Source organism: Mirounga angustirostris, unplaced genomic scaffold (genome assembly GCF_029215605.1).
Source record: "Mirounga angustirostris isolate CCGP_5_RB_7025 unplaced genomic scaffold, mMirAng1.0.hap1 SCAF_11, whole genome shotgun sequence".
NCBI lineage: Eukaryota > Metazoa > Chordata > Mammalia > Carnivora > Phocidae > Mirounga > Mirounga angustirostris.
The window spans coordinates 88,244,924-88,257,344 of record NW_026991719.1 but is presented as its reverse complement, the minus strand read 5'-3'; the positions used below and the strand labels follow the sequence as shown (position 1 = coordinate 88,257,344).

At 34.2% G+C, this 12,421-nt stretch overlaps 1 protein-coding gene across 1 annotated transcript in view; it reads right to left on the bottom strand.

Moving 5' to 3' along the window:
- The window catches only part of COL4A5 (collagen type IV alpha 5 chain), a 224,561-nt gene that overhangs the window by 59,077 nt on the left and 153,063 nt on the right, over positions 1-12,421 (bottom strand). Inside the window, exon 29 of the mRNA XM_045881390.2 lies at positions 11,007-11,157. Coding sequence (XP_045737346.1) covers positions 11,007-11,157 — 151 coding nt within the window. The remainder of the gene's footprint in view (positions 1-11,006; positions 11,158-12,421) is intronic.

Below are 12,421 nucleotides of genomic sequence, written 5' to 3'. Positions count from 1 at the left end.
CTTTTTGATCATGGAAATTTCACTATCCCTCTACCTTCTGTCTCTTATTCTAGAAAATTTTACATATACTAAAATTCTCTTTTTCTAATATACTTTGATGAGTTTTGACATATGTATACAGTCATATAATCACCACCCAAATCAAGATATGTAAGATACATATACAGTTCCATCAAACCAAAAGGCTTCTTGTACCTGCTTGTAGTCAAACCCTCTCCACACCCTAATTCCCTGACAACTGCTCGATCTGTTTTATCTTACATTTCTTCCTTTTCCAGAATGGCATATAAATGCAATTATACAGTATGCAGCCTTTTGAGTATATCTCCTTCCCCCTAACATAATGCATTCAGATTCATCCAAGTTGCTGTAACTATCAGTAGTTTGTTACTTTTTATAGCTGAATAGTATCCCATTATGCAAACATGCCATAATTTGTTCATCTATTCATCAGCTGAAGGACAAACAGACTATTTCCAATTCTTGATTATGAACAAAGCTGCTATGAACATCTATCTACAGGTTTTTGTGTGAAGTTTCACATTTTTCTTGGATAAATAACTAGGAGTGGGATTGCTGGGTCATGTGGTAAGGGTATGTTTATAAGAAATTACCAAACTGTTTTTCTTTCTTTTTAAAGTTTTTTTTTTTTAATTCCAGTTGGTTAACATACAGTGTAATATCAGTTTCAGGTGACAATATAGTGATTCAATACTTCCATGCAACACTTGGTGCTCATCACAAGAGCACTCTTTATTCCTCATCACCTATTTCACCCATCCCCACCCACCTGCCCTCCGGTAACCATCAGTTTGTTCTCTATAGCTAAGAGTTTCTTGATTTGCTTTTCTTTTTGACCCCCACTATGTTCCTTCATTTTGTTTCTTAAATTCCACATATGAGAGAAATCATATGGTAGTTGTCTTTCTCTGACTGACATATTTTGCTTAGCATAATACTCTCTAACTCCATCCACGTCATTGCAAATGGCAAGATTTCATTCTTTTTGATGGCTGAGTAATATGCCATTGTGTGTGTGTGTGTGTGTGTGTGTGTATACACACATATATATTACTCCCTCTTCTTTATCTATTCATCAGTCGATGGACACTTGGGCTGTTTCCATAACTTGGCTATTGTAGATAATGCTGCTATAAACATCGGGGTGCATATATCCCTTGGAATTAGTATTTTTGTATTCTTTGGGTAAATACCTAGTAGTGCAATTGCTGGATCATAAGGTAGTTCTATTTTTAACCTTTTAAGGAACCTCCATACTGTTTTCCACAGTGGCTACACCAGTTTGCAATTCATCAACACCTGTGTGTTCTCTTGCTCCACATTCTCACCAACCCGTTGTTTCTTGTGTTGTTGATTTTAGCCATTCTGACAGGTGTAAAGGTGATATGTCATTGTAGTTTTGATTTGTACTTCCCTGATGATGAGTGATGCTGAGCATTTTTTCATGTGCCTGTTGGCCATCTATATGTCTTCTTCGGAAAAATGTCTATTCGTGTCTTCTGCCCTTTTCTTAATTGGATCATTTATTTTTTGGGTATCAAGTTGTATAAGTTCTTTATATATTTTGGATACTAACCTTTTATCAGATATGCTATTTGCAAATATTTTCTCCCAAACTCTTTTTCAAAGTGGCTCTACCATTTGAATTCTAACTAGTAATGTATGAGAGTTTTAGTTACTCTGCATCTTTGGCAGCACTTGGTATTGTCAGTTTTCCTTCTTTTTTGAAGCCTATTCTGACAGGATAAGACATGCTATCTTCTAGTTTTGACTTGCATTTCCTAGATGACTGATTATATTGAGAACCTTTATATGTACTTACTAGATATTCAGGTATCTTTGGTAAAGTATCTGTTCAGATCTTTTGCCCATATTTCCAAATTTAAATTTGGTTGTTTCCTTATTATTGACTTTTGAGAATTTTTTTTTAAGATTTTATTTATTTATTTGAGAGAGCGAGCGAGAGAGTGGCAGAGGGAAAGGGAGAAGGAGAGGGAAAGAGACAGGGAGAAGCAGGCTCTCCACTGAGCAGGGAGCCCAATTCTGATATTTTACAAACTTTTAGAACATTTCTTTTTTTAAAAAAGGACATTTAATTTATTTATTTTATTTTTTTGAAGATTTTATTTATTTATTTGACACAGAGAGAGAGAGATAGCAAGAGCAGGAACACAAGCAGGGGGAGTGGGAGAAGGAGAAGCAGGCTTCCCGCTGAGCAGGGAGCCCAATGTGGGGCTTGATCCCAGGACCCCGGGATCATGACCTGAGCTGAAGGCAGATGCTTAACCAACTGAGCCACCCAGGTGCCCCAACTCTTGAGAATTCTTTATGTATTCTGACATAAGTCCTTTTTGTCAGATAAATGTACGAAAGTACATTTATTTTAATGAAGTCCAATTTATCAATTTTTAAATGTATTTTTGTTTTGTTTTTTAAAAACTCCTGGTTCCAGGCCTTTTCAGAGGTCTTGTCTTTTTTTTTTGCATTTTTTAAAAATTTTATTTTATTATGTTAGTCACCATACATCATTAGTTTTTGATGTTTTGATGTTTTATCTAACAACTCTGCCCAACCTACAATCACAAAGATTTTCTTCTATGCTTTCATCTAAAACAAGGGATAATTAAAGTACTACCCATGGGCTAAATTTGGACTATAGGCATGTTTTTGAACTGCCTGTGAGCTAAGAATGGTTTCTACATTATTAAAGGTTGTTAAAAAAGAAAAAAGAAAGATTGTATGACAGAAACCATAGATGGCCCATAAAAACTAAAATATTTACTATCGGGCCCTTTACAGAAAATGTTTGCCTGTCTCTGTTCCAAAAGTTTTTTTTTTTTTTTTAATCATTTTAGGTTATACATTTAGGTCTATGATCCATTCTGAGTTAATTTCTGCACAAGGTGTGAAGCATGGTTTGGGGTATGTCTTCTTTTATTTCACACATGGATGACCGATTGGTTTAGCACCATTTGTTGAAAAGACTTACTCTTCTATTGAAATTGCCTTTGCAACTTTGTCAAAAATCAAATTGTATAGGTCTATTCTTGGGCTCCCTATTATGTTCCATTGATCTAAATGTGTCTATCATTTCACATATACCACACTATTTTAATCACTGTGGCTTTACATTAAGTTTGGAAATTAAGTACTACGAATCCTCCCATTCTGTACTCTTTCTCAAATTATTTTGGCTATTCTAGGTCTTTTCCCTTTCTAAATAAATATTTGAATAAGAAACTACTGCAGAGTTTTGCTAGGGAACATGTTCAATCTATGAATAAACCTGGAGGAAACTGTTAACAATATTGAGCATTCCAACTCATGATCACAAAATATCTTCCCATTTGTTTGGATGTTTGATTTCTGTCATAAGTGTTTTATAGTTTTCCACATACAGATCCTGCACATATTTTGTTAGAACTATACTTAAGTATTTCATGGTATTTGATGCTATTTCAAATAATACTGTTTTTGTCTAATTTTCATTTCTAGTTGTTCATTGCTAACATAGAGAAATACAATCTATTTTTGTATATTTGCCTTGTATTCTATGATCCTACTAAATTCAATTCTTCGTTCCAGGAGTTTTTTTTTGTAGGTTTTCAATTTTCTATGGAGAAAATCAAGTCACCTATACAGACAGTTTTATTTCTGCCTTTCTAATCTGTATGCATTTCATTTCTTTTTTTGGGGAGGGGGGTATTTTGTGATGAGTTTTTTTTTTTTTATTTGAACATAGTTGACACACAATGTTACATTAGTTTCAGGTGTACAACGTAGTGATTCAACTTCTCTGTATGTTAGACTATATTCACCACATGTGTAGCTACCATCTGTCATCATATTATTTCTATTTCTTGCCTTATAGCATTTCATTGCTTTATAGGACTTATGGTATGATAATGAAAAGGAATGGTAAGAAAGGACATCTTTGTGCTGTTCCATATATTCAGGGAACAGCAATCAGTCTTTCACCACTAAATATAATGGATCAAGTTTTTTTGTAAATGTTCTTTATCATGCTAAGGAAGTTCCCTTTTATTCTTAATTTTGTGAGAGTACTTTTTCAGAATAAATGTTGAATTCTGCCAAATAATTTTCAGCATCTATTAAGATGTTAATATAGCTGTTTTTTTTTTTCTTTAGACTGTTGATAAAGCAAATTACACTGGTTTTTCAAATCAGCCTTGTATTCTGAGGATAAACCTTGCTTGGTGTAGCATATAACCTTTTTTTATATATTGTTGGATTTGATTTACTAATATTTTCTTGAGATTTTATATATATATATATTCCTGAGAGATACTGGTCTATAACTTTCTTTTCTTATAATGTCATTGCCTGTTTTTTGTTTTGGCCTCATGTAATTGTTGGGAAACAATCTATACACTTCTATTTTTGGAGAGAGATTGTGTGGAAATTGTGTTATTGCTTCTTTAAATGTTTGGTTGAATTTACCAATGATGCCATCTGGATCTGTAGCTTTCTTTGTTGGTAAGATTTTAACTACATACCAAATTTCTTTAATAAATATTGGATTGTCTATTTCTTCTTCAGTGAGCTTCAGTAGTTTGTATCTTTTAAGAAACTCACCCATTTCATCCAAGCTGTCAAATTTACAGGCATACAGCTGTTTGTCATACTCCCCTGTTATTCTTTGAATGTCTATAGGGTCTGTAATGATGCCCCCCCTTTCATTACTAATAACGGTAACATAGGTCTCTTCCCTTTTCTTGGCTGGCCTGGCTAGAGGTATATCCATTTCATCAATCTTTTCAAAGAACCTCATTTGGTCTCATAAAATTTTTCCATTGTTTTTAAGTTTTCAATTTCATTGATATCTGCTCTGTTATTTTCCTCTATTATTACTTTTTTAGTTATTGTTACTTTCCTTGTCTAATTTCTTAAGGTTAAAAGTTAGATAATTGATTTTGATTGTTCTTTTTTTCTAATAAAAGCTTTTCATATATGAATTTTCTTCTAATCACTTCTTTATCTGCATCCTACAAATTTGATGTTTTCTTTTCATTTTTATTAAATTCAATATACTTTCTAATTTTCCTGGCAATTTCCCTTTTGATTCATGGGTTATTTGAAGTGTTTTGGTTATTTTCTGAATATGTCAGGATTTTCCCAGATAGCTTTCTATTACTGATTTCTTGTTAAATCCAGTATGGTAAAAGAATCTACTGTATGATTTCAATATTTTTAATTTGCCAAAGTTTGTTTTAGGGCCTAGATTATGGTCTATCATGATGAATATTCCACGTGCACTTTAAAAGAATGTGTTTTCTGCTCTTACTTGGGGGAATGTTCTATAAATGTCAATATTGAGGAGTTAACATTGAAAAGAAACTCTTAACACTGCCTTGCTAGAATACTGTACATCCTATCCTTGTATCCTTCTACATGAAGCCAATGCAAAGTATGGCCCATGCTTGAATGAGCATGACAAGTCTAGTTGGACTGAATACCACCTGATGTTGGGCATTACAGTATCCCAGTTTTCTACTTGTAATTTTGTTTTCTCTTTATTAAAGAAACCTGCCAAAATTGTATAATCTTAAGGCACTACGAAAATCTCTTTCCCTGTCTTCCACATTTTCTTGTAATATTTTTTAAAATTTTACTTTGCTTTTTTTTAAGATTTTATTTATTTGACAGAGAGAGAGAGAGAGAGAGAGCACAAGGAGGGGGAGCAGCAGAGGGAGAGGGAGTAGAAGGCTCTCCGCTGAGCAGGGAGCCCAATGCGGGGCTTGATCCCAGGACCCTGAGATCATGACCTGAGTTGAAGACAGCCGTTTGACTGAGCCACCCAGGAGCCCCAAAATTTTACTTTTCAAATTTATGATTTTAAACATATCATGCATCAGAAATTTATTTATTTGAGACCATTTACTCAATACCAACTTTTAAGGATCTATTCTTCCCCTACTAATTGATGACATTTCTCTGTATACACATGAGTGTGTGTGTGTGTGTGTGTGTGTGTGTTCTGTATATACATGTTTCTTAACTCTGTCATATTGGTCTATTTGTCTGTTCCAGCACTGGTTCACAATGCTGTAATTACAAAGATACTGAAATATATTTTAGTATATGTTTGGTAAATGTTAAGTTTCAGAATCAATTATGTCAACTGCTTCCAAAAAACTCCTACTTCAATTCTCACTGAAAATGCATTATATTTAGGCAAATTTGGAAGGAGCTGACATCATTCAGCTTTCCCATGCATACATATGATTTATCAACCAATTAACTTTACCTTTTTTCAAGTTGTTAATAATGGAGTTTTAATTTTTCCACAAATACATTAGGCATATTTTATTAATTTTTAGATATAGAAATTTTGCAAATTATAATTTTTATTTCTTTCAATATTTCCACTTCTGTGCCATTCTATGTGTCACAATACTTTTGCATGTTATTCCTGCTACCTGGAACATCCTTCTATAAGGATACAGCTCAAGCCTCACCTCCTTTATGAAGTCTCCCAAGGTACCTTAGATGAGGCCCTGAACAAAAGTAACATATGAGACAAACTGAATGTTTCCAAAGTCATCTTTTTTTTCTTTTTTGTTTAATGTGATTCCACTGTTGAGTCTTAAGCACATTTTCTTTCTTTTTTTTTTTTTAAGATTTTATTCATCTGAGAGAGAGAGAATGAGAGACAGAGAGCACAAGAGGGAAGAGGGTCAGAGGGAGAAGCAGACCCCCCGCTGAGCAGGGAGCCTGATGCGGGACTCGATCCCAGGACTCCAGGATAATGACCCGAGCCGAAGGCAGTCGCCCAACCAACCGAGCCACCCAGGCGCCCCTCTTAAGCACATTTTCATCCTCATATCGTTCTTTCCTGATGGGTATTAGCCTATTTTATTTTATTTTTTTTTTTTAAAGATTTTATTTATTTATTTGAGAGAGAGAGAGAGCACAGGAGAGGGGGGAGGGTCAGAGGGAGAAGCAGACTCCCCGCTGAGCAGGGAGCCCAATGCGGGACTCGATCCAGGGACTCCAGGATCATGACCTGAGCCGAAGGCAGTCACTTAACCAACTGAGCCACCCAGGCGCCCGGGTATTAGCCTATTTAATTTATTATTGGTCACTATTTTGCTTTGAAAGTGCTCTATCAATCTCTCCTATTAGGAAAGATTACTAGGTTCTAATGCCCAGCCACTGGTATAAATGTGTCTGCTAGGTGAACTTTTATTGTGAGCTGCTTACTGAGTTCTGACTGTGGTTTAGTGACCCAAAACATTAGTGATACATTTTCATAAAAGTTCCAGATGAAATAACCACTATCATAGTGATACCACCTAGATTTTCTTACAGTAGTCAGAGAACAGACTCTATGCCTTTGTATTCTTAGTGACTCAAGCAGTACCTGGTACAGAATAAGAACATAATGTTTGAGGAATGAAGGAATTACATGGCAGGATATCCCAAATTCTTTTTCTTCTACCACCTTAGGAACTGTGCTGGGGCTTTAATATTTGAGAATGATTCTTATTAGGATATGGGGATCTTATACTTCCTTTCAAAGATTAGGAAAATAAATGTCTATTAAGACATTGATGTTTAAATTAGGCTTCAGGGATGCCTGGGTAGCTCAGTCAGTTAAGCGTCTGCCTTCGGCTCAGGTTGTGATCCCAGGGTCCTGGGATCGAGTCCCACCCACATTGGGCTCCCCCGGCTCTGCAGGGAACCTGCTTCTCCCTCTGCCGGCTGCTCCCCCTTCTTATTCTCTCTCTGTCTCTCTCTCTCTGGCAAATAAATGAATAAAATCTTTAAGAAAATAAAATAGGCTTCAATCCATTTCTTCTTAACCCATCTCACGGACATTTTAATAAACAAAGTATCATGAATGAGCAATTTCCATATGGAGACTGTTTGACACATAGCTTATCATTTGGAATGTCTCTATCTGCAATTTTGGGGTCACATGTCTAAACTGGGGTAGATAATTGGTGGGAAACACAACGAGTAACTTTGAGTGTTACAGTTTACAGCTGGCCAGAACTGTTTACTTGAAAACAGGTATTTTTAAAAGAGCTTATCTAAGAAGAATTTGTATTGGGCTAGTTTGGGGCTTTTGCTGGCGGAATCTAGGCTGGCTAAATTGGGCTATGATGTCATATTGCTTTAATGGGAATCAATCCAACATGCTTTAGGAGTACAGAGCTGTTCAGATTATTCTCTGGGGGTCAAAATATTGACCAGGAGAGTCCCATTCCTTGCAAACCAGTAAGGAAAAAAACAATTGCCAAACCAGCTAGGCTAATTCTATTCCTTTTTATAATTAGGGGAATCAGAATTAAGGGAGCAGAAGAAACCAATGGAGAAATGAGCAAAGGACATGAGCAGTTCACAGGAAAAATATGTCCCTTAAGCATATGAAAAGATGTACAATTTTATTCATATTAATGGAAATACAAATTTAAACTATCCTGAGAATAAAGGCAAAGGATATAGTATATCCAAAGAAATTTTTTAAAAAGAACAAACTTGGAGGACTTACATTACCTGACATCAAGTCTTATTATAAAGCTACAGTAATATAAATAGTTGGTACTGCCTTAAGGATAGTAAAATAGATAAGTAAATAATAGATAAGTAGAATTGACAACACAAAATAGACCTACACATATATAGCCATCTGATTTTTGACACAGATGCCAAAGTAATCCAATGGGGAGGGAACTATTTTAAAGAAATAATATTTAATAAAATTATTTGAGATGGATGATAGTCTTAAACATAAATGCTAAAATCATAAAATTTATAAAATAAAACAAAATATCTTTGCAACTTTGGGAAAGGTTTCTTAGACAAAACAGAAAATAATAATTATATAAAGAACAGATAAATGAAACATCAATGACTAAAACTTTTATTCATTAAAATACACTGATTAAAAATGAATAGGCAAACCAGATAGGGATAAAATACTCATAAACATATATTTCACAAAAGATCAGTACACAGAATATATAAAGATCACTTCCAACTTAACAATTAAAACAGAAACAACCCATATTTTAAAATGGGAAAAATATTCAAATGTGTAAATAATCCACCAGTACAAGTAAAAGAGCTCAACATCATTAGTCATCAGGGAAATGAAAACTAAGACCAAGATATGTTACCAACACACCTACCAAAACTCAAAAATGAAAAGACTGATTAATACCGAATGTTGGAGAGAATGTGGAACAACTGAAACTTTCATACCATATTGGTGTGAGTTTAAAATGGTACAACCATTTTGGAAAAAGCTCCAGTAGTTTCTCATATAACTAACATATACCTACCTTATGACCCAACAATTCTACTCTTAGGTATTTAACCAAGCAAAATGAAAGCACATATCTACAAAAAGATTTGTAAAAGAATGTCCTTAACAGCTTCACTCATAATAGGCAAAAACTTAACATAGTCCAGGTGTCCATCAACAGAAAATGGATAAACAAACTCTGGTATATTTATATAATGAAATACTCAATAATAAAAAATAAAAACTCTTAATAAACACAACATGAATGGACCTCAAGAACAATATCCTGAGTGAAAGAAGCCTTACAAAGAATGTACCTACTGTGTGATTCCATATGGAGTTTTAGAACAGGCAGAATTAATTTACAAGGAAAAATCATAACTGTACAGTTGTCACTGTGGATATTGCTGTAGGGACTGAGAAAAGGGGCAAAAGGGAAATTTCTGAGATTATATCTTGATAGGGGTTTAGTTACACAACTGCATGCATTTGTCAAAATCCAGCAAATGTCTCTGTAAGATATGTGCATCTCACTTAATGTGAATTTTATGTCAAAAGGAAAAAAACCAAGCATAGAATTATAATATACATGCTAAAGTATTTAGGGAGAGGTGTACTGCTATTACAATTTACTGTGAAATGCATCAAAAAATAAGTCAATTTTTTTAAAGAAAGGGATGAATTGATATGTGACAAATCATATATAGTAAAATGTTGATAACAGAATATCAATAATGGGTATATAGTAGTCACTGAAAATTCTTTCTACTTTGCTGTTTATATGAAATTTAAAAAAATAAAATGTTGGCAGAGATAAAATGTTAACTGTGGAATCTTGATGGTCAATATAGGAGTTTTCACTGCGCAGTTTTTAATTTTCTATGCGTTTGAAAATTTTCATAATAAAATGTTTAAAAACTATACTGATAACTACCTCTATCAGACTGGAAAAAATTAAAGAGTTTGTCAACATACTCACTTAGAAGGCTGTGGAGAAACAAATACACTCATTCATTGCTGGTAGGGGTGTATGGTGCAAATGGAGAGGAATCTGACAATATCTAGAGATTCATTTAGCCTTTAATTCAGAAAATCTGTTTTCATTACTCTATTCTACTATTACACCTGTACACATATGAAATAACATGCATGCAAGACAATTCACTGTGACATTATTTCTAATAAGAAAAGATTGTAAGAAACCCAATCTAGTGACTAGCAACTGGTAGAATAAGCTATGGTAAACCCAAGCAATTTAATACTAGGTAGCTATTTTTTAAAAAGCAAGATTTTGATGTACTGACATAAGGTGATCTAATGTGCAAAAAGTCAAAAGGTAGTACTCTATCTTTTCAGAAAGTTAGGAAATACAAATATATATTCTTATTGGCTTGTATTTGTATGAAGGAACACTAGAAGGACAAATAACTCAAAAATTGGCTACATATGGGATGGGGAAAACAGAGTGGATGGAGAGGGGGTAAAAGGAAGACTTCTCAGTGCTACTTTTATACATATATGATTGAATCATCTATTCAATGAAATAAAACACAAAAACATAAATGGAAAATTAAAAAAAAAAAAAAAAAGCAGTGACCGAGTGGGACCATAGGCTTTCAGTTAATTGGACCTATCACCCATAAATTTTCCCAACAGTTTCAATTTCTATAAAAGTTAAAAGCAAATTGAGAAGTAGCAGTAATTTCTATACCTTTTGGTCCAGGGAGCCCATCCAAGCCAGCATGTCCTGGAAGACCTGGAGGTCCTGGGAAACCACGATCCCCTTTTGGACCAAGTGTTCCTTTGAAACCTGGGAGTCCTGGGGGCCCAGGTGGCCCAGGCAGCCCAAGTCCTGGTTCTCCCTTAAGCACACACATGAGAAAACACAACAAAACCTCTCATGATTTTCTTGGTGTTTAATGTTTACCATGGAGAATTTAAAGCAGAAATTACAAGGTAATACCTTTTTTTTCCCTATGGGGGAGGGAATAGGATAACTAAATGAAAAATAATTGACATACTGGAGAGAATATCTGGAAGGATGAGAAACAAAGGATTTGGTTTCAGGACAAGAAAGAGATTAATTGAGAGAGAATAAGATTAAGAACAATTGTTTTCAGCTCACTAAATGTGATTACATACTGAGTATTAGATAATTATTTTAAATTTGACTAAGTGTGATAATGACAATGTGGTTTTTGTATGAAATGTCCACTTACTTAGAGATGAATACTGAAGTATTTATAGGTGAAATAATATGATTTTGAGATTTGAGTTAAAATACTTTAGCAGGGAAAAAAGGAATAGATGAAGTAAATATGAAATCTTAATCATCTGGAATATGAGTAATGGATATGTGAAACTTCATTATATTATTCTTTTTACTTTTGTGTTCATTTGAAAGGTTCATAATAAAATAAGAACAATTAGACAATAGAGAAGTAGTTTCTCATGAGAGCTGGGGTCATGGTCAATTGTTCTTCCCATGGAAGAAATAGCAATGATGAAAACACAAAAAGTTTAAATTAATTAATTAGTACAGAGAAAATACAGAAACAGTCAGGATAATTATATACCACAGCAGTTTCCTGAAGGTTGACTAAGGAAAACTTTAGATTAGCTAAGATATAATAAAAAGAATGGAAAGTAACTCAAACACAGTATTTTTTATTATTATTATTATTATCATATTACTATTATTACTAAGCTAATAACAGTGGCTTACATTACGTATGTGGGATGGAATTGGGACTGGGAAACAGTATGGGAAGTTCTTGACATGCTATTCAAACAATCATCACACAGGTAGGGACAGAGGTTAAATGATATGCTGATACTACAGAGAAGCACAGGGGGAGCTGATGATTGTATTTTCTCATCTAATCTCATCTCATCAGATAACCTTTCACTCTAAAACAGTTTCAGAAATTTTCTGTTTGCTTCAAATATGACCTCTTGGACAATGAAAGACTGTTTTGGGTTAAATATGGGGCTCAAACACATGACCTGAGATCAAGACCTGAGCTGAGATCAAGAATTGGACACTTAAACAACTAAGCCATCCAGGTGCCCAGGTTAAATATTTTTAAGTGAAAATACAATCAGCTGGGGCGCCTGGGTGGCTCA